Raw genomic sequence first — 15,380 nt, 5'->3', positions numbered from 1 at the left:
AATTGAATTTTGCGAACTGATGTGCCAGCGAATTGACGAGGATCTCCATTCAGTAAAGAACATCTGCTTCATTGACGAATCAACTTTTTTTCTAAATGGATTGGTAAACCGGCATAACTGTAGATACTGGGGTAATAAAAAATCCACACCTTTTTCGAGAGGATCATACTCAGTATCCTGAAAAAAATAATGCAGGAAGTTATGGTAACGAAATCATCAGGCCATTTTTGTGGAAGAAAATTTAACGGTACTCATTCATTTAGACCTCCTCGAAAATACAATATATCATTCAATCGTCCAATCTTGTGAATGAAAATGGTATTGGGATGCTAAAGGAAAATAATTTATATTTCCAACATGATGGAACTCCCCGCACTACGCTTTAGCACTTCGAGGATTGCTTAATGAACAGTTAAGGGTACATGCAGGGATGTGGATTGGCAAGCGTGTTGCAATTAATGGCCCGCACAATCACCAGACTTAACACCACTAGATTTTTTTTGGAGGTATTTAAAAAGCAAAGTCTATAAAATCCTACCTGAATATATTAATGACTTAAGGATCGAATTACTCGCGAATGTGGCGAATGTAGAGATATTAGCGGACAAACATTTGCCAATGTTCGTGAGAAATTTCAAAACAGACTTTATTATTGTCTCGGGAATAATGGAGCACATTTTGAGCACTTAATAAAATAAATTCTGTGAACTGATTAAATTGTTCATTTTGTAAACTTCTCTTTTTACACCCTTACTTTTTAAAACTCTATAAACTTACATTTTTTATACACCGTTGAGTGGTAGATTTGTATTGCTTTAAAATGATTGTTCAGACTGTAGGATAGCCATTTATCGACGTCGATCGACATTATTGCCAGACATTTCAGCTCACTATTCGCTAATACATCAACCGATTCCATTTTTGTTATTACTATTGAATAGACATTTTAATGCTGCTTATAATAATGTGTCACTTGCATTAAATTTTTGTTTTCCTGGAGATTTCCATGACTTTAATAAAACAAATATTTTTTCTGGTTTTCAGAGTGTCTTAAATCGAATTAAACTCAGCACCTTCAAGCCAAAAACTTTATTAGGACTAAAAAAATGTTTATGCAGAAATCTACATCAGATGTACCTTCTAGCTTTTGTGTTGTGAGCCGTGAAGTGAGTCTCTTTTTCGGTTGTGGTCCTTGCTTCTGAGCCTTGTATTTCTTGAACACAGCTTTCTACCGCAAATTAGTGCTATGCTAATTTCATTGGTCTGCGACTAGAATTGAGCTTTTTGGTTCGCTTTCCCATTTTCAGAGGATCAACTCGTACCAACGACGCCTCAGCGGAAGAAATAATACCGGAGATGCTCGCCACTGCGCAGGATTCACTCGTTGTTACTTCTTCATGTGCAACAGACATATCAGGAGCTGTTACAATGATGCCATGTTGGTCGTCTCCATCCTCATTGTTATGATCAAGCGGATTGATTTTCATTGCTGAGTTGAGATGCAAAGAAGTCTACATTTTCAGGGATCAGTGAGACATGATGTAGGTCGAAAATAACCGGATATTGATTAAGTACCTCATCGGGCCCCACAGCTTTTCCATCTTTATGTATTAGAACGACGTGTTTTTCCTCTTGTTTAGTGAGGTTAGGGTTCGTCTCATGGATCTCACTTACTTAGAGGGTTGTTTTGGTCGGTCGTCATTTTTCGTTCAACATATTTTGTTCAGCACTCAAATTTTTCTGCAGGTGCCACGAGTATTAATTTATTGGCCTTTTTCAGTAGTCCGCTGTTCTTTTTTGCGATTACCGCCTGTCATTCCTTTGATCTTTGTATGTATCTTTCTGCCAGCCAGTGTTCTTTTGCTTCTCTGCATTTTTTACGAATAATTCGTTTGTTTAGTTCTCTTTATCTAGCTTCGCTTTTTGTTTTGTGATCCTTCCGGTCTTCCATCATTTTTAAAATCTAAGTCATCCAGTTCAAGATATGGTGAGATGGACGAGAGCAGGACGTCGGAAATGCGGAGATCGTTGAAACAAAATGGACCTAGAGAGATGAGCAAAATGGGCGAAAACACAAAAACCCACACACCGAAATAGCAAGACCTTCAAAAAAATGGCAGAAAAGCTGAACATTGCAAAGGCCGGGGTGATGAGAAAAAACAGGACTATGGACAGAGGAAAAAGAATATTCCGGTTGAAGTTGTTAAGAGTTTGTTATAATTTCAATGGACTGTCTTATCTTCGTTCGGCAGAAAACCCCTTTTTTGCATAAAAAAAGACTTGAATAAGATCCCTACATTATTGGGATGAGTGACATTCTTGAGTAAAAACAAAAATATTGGCCATAACACAACTAATCTACTAAGACTAGTGATTCTACTAAGAATTAATTTTTTCATTCTTTGTTGATTATTTTGTGAACACACTTTTTAATGTAATAAAAAAAGCAGTTTCTTAACTTGAGATGAATATTTTCCTAAATATCTGTATAGTATATCCCTTTTTTAAATTTCAGATAGAACAAATTCGCAGAGCAAATAAACTCTGGGCATCGGACAGTTTATTTTTAAGAGAATACCTTCTCATACCGCAAGAAGAAGGTGAGTCAACGAGTACTGATTTACCGTCGCCTTCGGACTCGTCGTTGTTGAGCCCGGAAGCGGAGAGTTCTCACTCGGTACAGAGCAGAACGGGGTTGATAACGAGCGGTAGTTTCGATGAGGAAAACATTACTGATTTCCTAAGTAAGATTGATGCTTCCATAGCGAATACAAAAGAAGTTGTGAAGAAAGTTACCACTAATAGCGAGTAAGTTATCTTTAGATTACTATTTAATAAGATTTATTAATTTATAAAGTTGCATTTTTTTTACTTATAATCATCCTTAGTAATAATCTTGAAGTGAAGATTTACCTTTAATTTATACCTTTAGTTAACAATTTCCGCTAATATGTTTATAATTTGCGCTCTAGAGGTCATCTGTCTAACAATCTAATAGATACGTATTTTGTAGGGTATCACGTAATTTATAATCTATTATATGTCAAGGTGTACTTAGTTTTATAGAAAAATGGTATTCGGCGATTTCCAATTCCCTTTATAACACCTTAAAATTATGTTTTTTTTTTAAATTTTAATCTACATTCTCATAAGAATATACAAATCTACAAATAAATAGAAAAATTAGAGGTTTATTCAACCCAACCCACGATTGTACTATAAAGTTAGGAGTTGTCCTTAGATAGATCCAACCCAGCCTAAGTTTTTCCTTAACCTTACTTGGAAAATTTCGAATGATAAATACTAATCTACTTAATTAGCTATTAGCCGTAATGTCAACAAAATAATTAACGTTACCATAGTATTCATTTGTCAACTGATTGTTTGTTTAAGAGAACCCTTGCTTTTTTAGTTTTCTGTTTTTATAATCCCAATAAAATACTCTTGCTTACCCATGATTTCTTCTCTAATATCTGCAATTGTTCCAATAAAAATATTTGATTTTGGCCACTTGATTGGTACCTAAACAACAACTATACTTATTGGAACAGGTTCTTTTATAACTATCCTTCAATTAATATGACCTCATAATAAGGATCAACCACGAACTTAATAAATATACCTGGACTGCTATATATATGGCCTCCATAACCAAAAATGACCACTGCCTGGTGGCCGCCATTTTTATAGTTGTGTCCTTTTGATGTTGGTCACTCTGAACATTTTGAGTGTTGCCATCAAAAAAATACATTAAATAACGGCAATGAAGTTAACGACGCTGACGTTTGACGTGTGACCTGTCACGAACTAATTTTCTTTTTATTGACATTGTTTTTAAACCATCATTGGGATTCCAAAATGAGGCACTACAATCTCGACACGGTCACTCGATATGATTCTAAATAACATTGTCAATTGTGAGTATAGCGGATTGCCCAGTTAGTATTTGGCGATTTGTAAACGACAGGCTTGGGTATATGGTCTGCATCAGGAGATATAGCTTCCTCCTTATTTAATACATGGATAATGTATAAGCATCCTTATTTAAACGTATTTGGTTCACTGTTTCTTAAAACCGAATTATTAGGAATTGTCTGTCTGTGTTGTTTATCATAGAATAATATATAGAGTTTATTTTTACTACCTACATATATAAACCTTTACTAATTATAAGTAGAAGTAGTAAAGTAAAAATAGAAAGAAAATAAAAGTCTTCTTAACTAAATTTGTTAAGCAAAAACACAAGCAAAAATTAAATGAAGATCATAATTTTCATATTAAGATTTATAAGATTCAAATTTCTCAGAATAATAAAACAAATATTTTAAAGTGCATGCATCTATTCCAAGTTAATTGAAAGTTTGTCTCATTTTAGGTGAGGATTACTTTCTTTCATAAATTTTAACGAAGTTCTTAAACAAGTACAAGAAAAATACTCAGATCTAATAACGCAACTATCTTATCGCGTCTATTCTTAACTAAATGTAACTTTTTATTTTGTTTTTTAAACATAACCTCCCAAAAACTTTAATTGTTTTATTTTCCTACAATTGGCACACCTGAAATCTGTCAGAGTGACCAACATCGAAAGGACATAATCACAGAAAATGGCGGTCACCTAGTAGTGGTCATTTACTTTTCATTGAATTGGCAGTCCATGTATATTTATTAACCCATTAATACCTAGCGTCCCCTATAAGGGACCAGCAAATTCCTTGCGATAAAAAAAAAGTGGGGATACATCGAGCACTTAGAGTTGCAAAGCGTATTTAGCAGACTTGATTCGACGTGTCAGGTGTTTTTGTTTTCTATTTCTCGCGAAATTATTTATGTGTTATTGAAAATGGATCCCTCCATGTACTCTACTAGGAGTCAAGGGTAAGTTTTATTTTATGTATGTGTAAATAAACATTTTCCGCATTGATTACTAATTGAATCTTTATAAATAATGTTCAAAGAAAATAGTAAAGGTCATCGAACCCCTGATTTTGTAACCACGTGTAAAATACGTTACTACATACATATGTTGTGTCCCTTATAAGGGACGCTAAGCGCTATGTCTCCTTTATTGCAGATTGACCTTAACTCAACTAATGGACTGTTTAGAGGACGATGACGACTTGCCGGAATCTAACATCTATACTTTACCTCCAGATGATGGAAATGAGACCGAACTTGATAGCGACGAATCTGACGATGAGCATGCAGCGAATATAAATCACCTAACTCGCGGAATCCTATCTCAGGAATGTGAAATAGCTTACGTAAATGGCTCTGACGATTCTGACCCTGAAGATTTACTGCCCTTATATGTCCTTCAGAAAAACCTAAAAGGCAATAACAATACAAAGCAACAAACAGAGTACGCGTACCAAAAATCAAGATGGCGGGAGCCTGATCCTGATACTGGCCGAGTAAATAATGGTGACCTTGTGATTGTCTGTAGCCCTAGTGAACCCTCACAGGAGGCAAAAAATGCAACTACCCCGGTTGATTTTTTCAAATTGTTTTTCAATGGAGAACTTTTGACGTTGATTATTACGGAAAATAATAGGTATGCACGGCAGAAAAATGTAGAACTAAATTTTACTCTGGACGAACGGCATGTGGTACTAGGAGCGTTTCTTTTATCGGGATATGGAAAATATCCAGACAGAAGATTCTATTGGTCGAGTGAAGAAGATATCCCAAAAATATTACAAAACAGCATGCGTCGAAATCGGTTTGAGACTCTACTAAAGTATATTCACTTTAATAACAATTCAAAATTACCACAAGACGACAGGCTTTATAAATTAAGACTTTTGATAGATCATCTGAACCTGAATTTTAGAACACACAATAGCTTTGATGAGCATTTATCCATTGACGAGAGCATGGTGCCATATTATGGAAAACATTATGCCAAGCAATCAATACATTCGGGGTAATCCCATAAGATTTGGCTACAAAAATTGGGCTATTTGTTCGAGTAGCGAATACATGTATGGTTTTGAGATTTATACCGGAAAAAATCAAAACAAAGAAAAACAAAAGAAATTTGGTTTGGGTGGAGATGTAATACTATCTTTACTAGAGCAAGTCGAATTACCTTCAGGTAAGGGTTATAACATTTTTATGGATAATTACTTTGCATGCCTTCCTCTCTTTGACTATTTATCGAAAAACAATTATTTTGCCACAGGCACAATAAGAGATAATCGTTTAGAGAAATGTCCGGTACAAACTAAGAAGGAATGGAATAATCAGCAAAAGGGACGCTATAAGTATTATAGAAATGACACCAGCATGCTCGTACAATGGAAAGATAATAAAGTTGTTTCTGTTGCATCCAATTTTGAAACCACTGAAGTAACTAACACACTTCGTTGGGACAGGGTCACCCGATCTAAGAAGACCGTTCCTCAGCCGAAAATAGTAGCCAACTACAATAAATATATGGGTGGTGTGGACAAATTAGATGGTCTTGTTGCGGCTTATAGATCAAGATTTCGACAAAGGAAGTGGTAGCGGCCACTAGTCTTATATTTATTAGATGTATCTGTCGTGAATGCTTGGTTACTTATGCGAAAGTTGAAAACAAATAATCTTGACTCTGTTAGTTTATTGGCGTTTCGACGATACATATCGCTAAGTTTTTTGAAAAGTTTTGGTACTAAACCCCTGCAAGGAAAAACCAGAGTACCTCGACCATTACATGACGTACGATTCGATAATATTGGGCATCTGATGAAATGATGAAACTAGTCTACAATGAAACCGACCGCCGATGTGCCCTATGTAGAAAAAAAAGTCAATTCATCTGCGAAAAGTGAAACATTGCATTGCATCCTAAAATTTGTTTCAAACTTTACCATGATAACTAAAATATAATGTAATTATATACAAAACATAATAAACATGTTATCTTACTTTAATTATTTTTTTTCCTTTGTTTTAGGGCGTCCCTCTAAAGGGAAACACGCCCTAAAACAAAGGCTTATAATGAATTAAAACTTAAAAAACAATTTTTTGTGTTTATTAGACCCATAATAAGGTATTTTTTCTAATTATAATTTAAAAATAAAACAAAAACTTACTTTGGGCACTAATGGGTTAAGTTCGTGGGATCAACCAAAATGTGGTTTCAATAAAATATAACTTAGTAACTGTTGGCGCCATCTTTGACTAAGTTTCTAACTACACTAAGCGAAAGTGCAATACAAACAAAGGCAACTGTATTTTTTTATCTAAATTTTTAAACATGCTTTATTATCATAAATACGTGGTATTTGTTGATAAAGCTTCTTATGATATAAAATAGGAACATAAATCGACATACTGCTATAAACAATAATAATACAAAATTTATTTTAAAATTCCAGACGAAACGGTTGGTTATGAAATAGTTAAAAAATTTTATGGTCAAGCATATAAGGGCATTCCATGTTAGTTCACTTTTCGGGACGGGCATTGGAATATTGTAGTTTTGTCTGGTATTATAATGTTTTGGGGAGACATTATTTACAAAATACGATTTATATTTTTTATTTATTAGGCAAAAAGACTTAACAATACAAGGCAAGTATCTTATAATAATAGTCCTTTGAAGTTTTATAACACATATATCTAATGGCTCTTTTTTATAAAACAAATACAGAGTCAAAAAGCCCTTGACTACAGCAACCCGAAAATGCTATTCCGTACCGTAGGTCACTTTAAATCAAATAAAAATAGACTGATTTTGTGTATTCTAATCCCAGTTCATTTCAATAACAGTTTCAAGAAATCTGTTAAAATGATTCACTTCCAATTCTTTGTTGTGAATCATTAACTGGTCTGAACGTACAAACTTAAAACTTAGCAATTTAGTCTTATCTATATTTGAGGCGTTGAGAACCAGAGCGGACTATCCCTGACTGACTTTAAATGGAGATAATTAGGTTTAAAAAATATGCATTTTTTTGTTATTTTTTTGTATACTTCTAAAAGGGTATATTTGAATTTAATTTATGTTGCAATACTAAAAATTATATATTTTTTAATGTATCTAAGAAAATAATACTATATTTAAAAAAAAAAAAACAGAAAAAATGTGGGTTGGTCCGTTTTGGTTTTATAGAAGTTTAATTAATTTCCATAATGGAATATAACCAAATAATGCAAATTATACATTTTTTTACATATTTTTATTTCAAAATGAACTTAAAACTATACAAAAAAAATAAAAGTTTTTTTCTGCAAAAACAACGAGAAATATATTAATTTTCTAAAGAAATAGAGAGAAAAACTATTCATCATTTTTATCAACCATAGGAATTTCATCCCGTGCTGCTGACGAACAGTTTAAAGAGTGAAAGAAATTGTGATAAATTGGTGGAATGAATTCAATTAACTCTAGAAGATCTTTTTCTTTCGACAGTTACGCAGTGTCCGGTAGGGTATAATAAAGGCAAAGGTCCCTGTATTACTTTTATGAACATTAAACTTTTGCAAGGGTTGAGTTTCGCTTATACCATATTTAAAATAAATTATAAATGGATCCTCTTTTTTTTTATTATAATACAGTGCACTTTCAACCATTCTACTTTTGTAGACTCTAAAATTATTTTTCTGTTTGTAATTAGTTTTTCTAGGCCGACTGTAGAAAAAAAATTGTTTTGGTTCATTTGAACAACTTTAAAAGGATTTTTTTCTTTGCACTTGTAATGACATTAACCCAATCATTAGGAACATAAATATTGGGAAAGAATTTTTTATTTTTTTCAACTACACCAAAGTCTCTGTCGCAAACTAAAAAGGAATGACCGCTAACCAAAAAGTTATGCTGAATTTCTTCTACCGTAAATTCCTAAGATTGAACAACATAATGGCAAATTAAAGCCATTTTAATGTTTCTGTTTTGACCTCCGCAGCCGTCAGAATATAATATAACTTTCTTGCTCGTTACATTATGTTTAAAATAATACATAAGACATGATCCAATTTCTTGTGATCCACGAGATGCTAATGATTCATCCCATACAAACATCGTGACTTCATTGCAAATTGTGTACTCCAAGACAGTATGTCCATAATTGCCTTTTAATAGGTTATACCTGTAAAGATGACGGGCGTAGGCAATGTTTTCATCAGATCGAAGGCTATAACTGTAACTTCGTCCTATGACATTTGGGCATCTAGACTCATGGCATCGCGTAGTTGTTGGGCTTTTCGTTGGTGAAGTTCTAGTTGAAAATTTAGTTCCTTTTTCTTTCCTTCATCTACTTCATATTTTAATTTATTTTGTAAAGCGTCACATTTCTTGCAGGAGTTTACAATAGGTGGGTGAAAATGAAGATCAAACTTACTGTTAAATACATCACGGAACTTAAATTCTCAGTATAAAGAATTCTAATATTCATGTCGGGACAAAGGTACTTTCTGTCCGCCTTATGCATCGAGTAATAGGAAGCATAGGTTGGAAAGGTTCTAATGAAGTCACAAACATCATCAATTTTTTCTATGGGTGTTTTGTTTGCAGGAGGGTGTCGGCCTCGTTGATCCTGTGGTAGCATTAATTTATTTTTTTTTCTTAAGGGTTCTATCAAGTTTACCGTTTGCCACCATTAGAATTTGTTTAAACAAGTTTTTACATATTTTAACGTCATTGACGTTCCTTGACGTTCCTTGACTGTTAGGTAAATAATATTCTCATATGTTTTGATTTATTAGTAGGAGTAGCATTATTTGTGGCATAATGACGAGCCACTGGCTTAACTTTAACTTGTGAAATCATGTATCCGGTCTGTAAGTCGAAATTAGCTAGTCCATAAAATTTATTATGGGTTTCCGTTTGAATTTCTGGAATGAATAATTTATAGCATTCTAATTTACAGCAACAGCCTGCAGGTAAAAACGTTTTAGCGGGAACAATTTGGTTTTTTACATTGGTATAACTCTTACCACTAGCTCGAAAATATTTGTATAATTGTTTCCATTAACTCTCGTTTCTCATACGCTTTCTTATAACAAAGATTCTTGAAAAACATTGTTATCAATAGTATTACTAGAATCGCTCTCGGGTTCTGACTGTCAAAAAGTATTAAACGTTACCACGCGTATCGTTTATGAACTGGACTAACCCACGGTAAACAATCTTTATCATAAATACCAAAGCGGAACAAGCCACATAGTTCGCTCTGGCACCGATTTATCATTAAGAACGACAGGGTGGACCATCCTATTAGTGGCGCCATCTGTTATAGGATGCTTGCAACTCAGATGGTTCACTTTGGCTTTGAAAAGTGTAATATTAAGTATCGAAAACACGCCTTAGTCCAATATCTATGATTTTGTGGGATGGTCTGCTCTGGTTCTCAGTGCCTCATTTAAAGACAACAGATTAGCATTACACCACTGTTTAACCATTAATAAATCTTCAGAAATTGTTGTTATTTTTGTGCTTTTATTATTGTCTGCCCATAAGATGGTGGTGTCATCTGCAAATATAGTGAAGAATCCTCTTATCTGGAGAGACGCTAGGTCATTTATATACAATAGAAATAAAATGGAACAGAGAACCGAACCCTGAGGAACTCAATGGCTTACTACACAAAGTTCAGACAAAGTGCCATTTGATCGAACAGACTGTTTTTTGTCTGGCAAAAAAGATTTAAACCATTCTAGGACAACTCCCTTAAACCCATATCTAGCTTACCGAGCAATATATTAACCCTGGAACAGCACAGTTATTTTATCTTACGTACACTGCTCAGTGGGGTCTCGGAAACCCCACTTGTTTTTTACGTTTAAATAACTATTATTCAATGTTTTTTTTTATGTGTGGATTACAGAACAAAAAACATTGTTTTATTATCAATAAATGTTTATTAAAAGAAAATTTATAGAAGTGCAAAAATAAAAATACAAAATATATGTAGGCAAGTGCCTTCTCTTGCATTTTTTACAAATATGAAGCTATAACAAAAAAATATAAATAAAATATCAACAAAATGTAACTAGTATCTCAAAAAACCTTAAAACTAAAGGAAAACCTAAATTTTGTAACAAGTATTTTGTTTTCTTAGCCAGGCACTTCAATTTTTGTTCTGACACTTACAACATAGTTCAGCCCTATGCTCCAAACAGTATGGTTTGTGGCACATTGCACAGGCAAAATTTGTTTTTCGATCTTTACTACGTGGACAAAAGCAGCATCTGATCTTTTTAGGCAAATTAACATCGAAACGTTCCCTTTGAGGTTCATCTACTCCTAATATTTCGCTTATTTTTAGACGTAGCGAGGTTTGCAAATTGGTAACTTGTAAGCGTTCCTTTAGGTGCGTTTCGATTAGTGCCATTGAAAGTTCTTTTAGAAATGTTTTTCTATTGTTTTTTCTTTCTTCTTTCCATTGAGGATTTGCAAGTGAAAATAGTACCATAGCATTTATTCTGCTAGCATCCAATATATTAAAAAACATTCTAAGAGGCCAGCGTCTGGTTTTCCGAGAAGTGGTGTAAGTGTGACACATCTCATCAAAGGTGTCTGTACCACTTTTGGTTTCATTATAGGAATGTATAAGTTTTGGTTTTCTAGTTACAGTACTAAGTGACGAATCAGGATGCAAATTTGAAAAAAGCAGTACCGTTTTATTTTCCTTTGGTGTGTATGAAACTAAGGTTTTGTTTCTGTCAAAAGCAAACAAGGATGTGCCTACATCTTTTTTCTGTATAAACTTCAGAGGTATTTTTTTTTATTTTTTCGCAAAGTTCCAAGGATTGTTAGCTGATACTGTTCCAACATTTGTTCACTTAGAGGTATTGACGTGAACCACTTATCAATCGTAATGTTACGGTGAGTACCGTGTATTGGTTCAGAAAGTTTTCTAACATAATATGTAGGTACTGGCTCATTATTCTCAACATTAACTTTTCCAACGTATGGGATAGCATTGAGCACATAAAATGTTTTTAAATCGGTAATCATCATCACTTTCATTCCGTATTTATCTGGCTTGCTTGCCATGTATATGCAAAATGGACATTTTCCTCGAAAACTCACAAGCTGTTCATCAATTGTGCAGTTCTCAGAGGGCGTATAGTATGATTTGCAGTTATTTATAAAAATATCCCATATTTGTCGAATATGAGTGAACTTGTCTACCAGTTTTCTAGCACTTCTGTCCATTTTATCGTCAAATCTTAGACAAAGAGCTATAAACTGAAATCTTTGCTGGGGCATGGTTGCCCGAAATAGTCCATTGCCGTACTTTATTGACCAAAGTTCATCTAAATTACAATTTGAGACACGTAACGCACCAGCAAGATACAGTAGACCAATGAATGCCTTCAATTCTGTCGTATTAGTTATTTTTTTGTAACTCTGAGGCAAGCCGCTCTGACATTTCCTACGAATTTCCTGATTGGTATGCAGTACAATTATGTCCAAAATCTCCTCGGTGAACAGTAAATTCCATGATTCGACAGGGCTGTGAACATTTCTTGCCTCTTTCTTTGGGCCGGGCAAATGTAAAACAATGTTGTCTCGTCTTAGACGTCCTTGGCGTACTGGCGCCTGTGTGATCCAAAGATGCCCATTTTTTCCAAGTATACTGGTGACATTTCTTTGTGACGTACTAGGGCCTCCTTGTTCATCCTCTTCATCTTCACTTTGTTCATTATCGGTGTCAGACTGTTGTTCAAGAACATCGTTTTCTTCTTCATTTGTCCACAGATTTTCAGCTTCAAACTCTAACTCTTTTTCCGTTAACTTAAGACGATTTTCTCTCTTAGAACTATCCATATTAGGAAATGACAAAAAAATCACCTCGAAACTTTTAACAGTCGTTAACTGCACACTGGGGTCTGACGTACCCACAGATCCACTAATATCGTAATTGCAAAGTAATGGCGTAGCGACTGGCTCTTAACGCGGTCGGCTCTCTACTAAATTTACAAAAAACGCACGCCTGCGCGAGTTACATTGAACAACTTGAGCGCCTGGGTTTTTTAGACCCCATTGTGCAGTTCTAGGGTTAAATATCTTCGTTAGTAAACAATTTCCACAAAACTAAATTACAGATCTATCCGAATTATTAATGTTGATGCTACTGCGTAAAAAAATTAGTAATATAATTGAACTTCTTGCTACATTTAGCAAAAATCACCTGAAATTGGAGAAGCTTTACTAATAGGCAAAGCCAACACAAGACAAATTTTGTGGACAAAGTCGATAAATGAATCAGCTGTGGCAATTTTTTTAAGCAGCTAGGCTGCTGGCACAAGAAGCCATATGTCTTAAATCGAGAAAAATCATTCATTTTTCATGAAGACGCTTAAATACTGAGATAAATAAAAACGCAAAATCTACAATGTCACAGTATAATATGTAAAACATCAGACCTAATATACATAATTTTAATATGGAAAATGCAACGAAAAACTTATCAACCAGAAACAAAACACATCACACATTAACGTAAATAATGCCTAAATTATTAACACAGTTTTAATGCGTTAAAGTTCGGTTAGAAGAAATTTGCCTATTAAATGAACCGTAAAACTAGCGTCAGTTGTTAAAAATTTCATAGCTATCTAAGTTAAACGTTTCGTTAACACAGGACAAATCAGAACTTGTAAAAGCTTTGCCAATATAGATTTGTTGTTTCCATACAATAAATCTATAATTTCCATTTCTTAACAACCCATCTATGTGGTGCTTACCATATAAACTTACCAGGGCGATATAAAGCGTGGATGCAAATTTAATATTGCCGTTATTCCTACGTCGCGACAACCTTCACCCACTGGCTTCATGGCGTTTAAGCGTTGGTCTAATGGAAAAATGGTCTACAGTTTCTGCAGTTCAGTTTTTTATTATTCATATTTCATTCAAAATGAAAGTCATTAAAAAATTTTTTAAAAATCGTACGAAACTTCACATTTTAACAATACTATCTGAAAAGAAACTAAAACAAATCTATTTCAATTTAAATCCGAATAATAGTGCAAGTAAGTAGGTACTTAGCAATATTTATTACTTTTTTATATTAATAATAATAATTATTATTTTTTTAAAATGTCATGTGATTTAAACCTAATTATTTAATAATACTTTAAACATAAACTCAAAATATTACTCTTTAACATTTACAGGGTGTCCAAGATAAGGATCCTAAGCATGGGAATCTCAGTACCTACTGAAGTTACAGCTTAGGTTAAATTAGAAAAAAGTTGCGTATTTTGAAGCGTATTTAAATGCCGTTGAGAAAATTAAGAGGACTTTGGGAGATATTGGGGAAAACGAAAATTTGCCAAAATCGATTTTATTTTTTTCTGACCTTATTTTAAAAGATATAAAAAACTAACAACAGTTTTTCATTGGCACTTTTTAAAAGCTACGTGATGGCGATTTTAGATTTTGTATCCGGCGTTTCGTTTTCGAGAAACCATCATCAACTTTATTTTTTTATATGGCCCGGAAAAAAAGTTTACCCTGTATCTGATTAAATTTTTTATTACAAGTTCAACGATGTATCACATATCTCGTTTTTTTTTATTAGATGCATTAATATATGCAATTTTCCTATTTTTTTAACATATTTTTAAGTAGGCTTTACAGACAAAATAATGCTTTGACATTTTGAGATACCGAAATACTTGTCATGAGTCATTGATTTCACACATTACTTAAATATCTACTTACAGTATCTACTACAAGTAATGGAACATGCTAGAAACTATTTATAAATAAAAAAAATTAATCTACCTTAAGATAATCATTATTTTTATTACCTACACATAAAAAAATTATAAAATTTTAAAATAACTGAGACAACAAGTAAATTAACATTTTTTAATTTAATTTAAAGCAGATGTTGAAACAGATTTCCGGTATTTTCCAAATATAAATAAGATCTTCTTACGGCAGAATTTAAAACAGCACGCAACATGTCAGGTGTAATGCTATTGAATGCGTTAGTTACATATTCTTGTAATTGCTGCTCAGTCTCAAAAGAATGCTGGTATATTTGGTTTTTAATAAACCCCCAAAGAAAGAGGTCCAGATAAGTCTGGGGATCTTGCTGGCCAAAGCACTGCACTGGAGGTTCCAATGCACTTTCCATCAGGAAATCTCTGCGTAAGATACTCGCGAACCTGCCTCGAATTATGTGCAGGAGCACCATCTTAATGAAACCAACAACTATTGAATTGTAATTCAAAATCATCCATTACTCTCAAAGAGACTTAAGTTTATGACCAAAGAAGGGAGAAAGTAAACTCAAAGTCCAAGTCTCATAAATCAAGCGTCTATTAAAGGTTACGCGTTTCGCCGAATTAGGGCATCATCAGACCTATCGAAATACAAAAACCACACACTGACTCACACTAACATAAATAAAAAAAATATATAAAATAAA

At 33.6% G+C, this 15,380-nt stretch overlaps 1 protein-coding gene across 7 annotated transcripts in view; it reads left to right on the top strand.

Moving 5' to 3' along the window:
• Nucleotides 1-15,380, top strand: part of LOC126736903 (lysM and putative peptidoglycan-binding domain-containing protein 2) — a 103,403-nt gene that overhangs the window by 60,400 nt on the left and 27,623 nt on the right. For all 7 annotated transcript variants that reach the window (XM_050441527.1, XM_050441530.1, XM_050441529.1 and 4 more), the window contains exon 3: nt 2,516-2,808. In XM_050441527.1, coding sequence (XP_050297484.1) covers nt 2,516-2,808 — 293 coding nt within the window. The remainder of the gene's footprint in view (nt 1-2,515; nt 2,809-15,380) is intronic.

Source organism: Anthonomus grandis, chromosome 5, assembly GCF_022605725.1.
Source record: "Anthonomus grandis grandis chromosome 5, icAntGran1.3, whole genome shotgun sequence".
NCBI lineage: Eukaryota > Metazoa > Arthropoda > Insecta > Coleoptera > Curculionidae > Anthonomus > Anthonomus grandis.
Note: the sequence above shows the minus strand (reverse complement) of the source record. Positions and strands in the feature narration are given on the sequence as shown.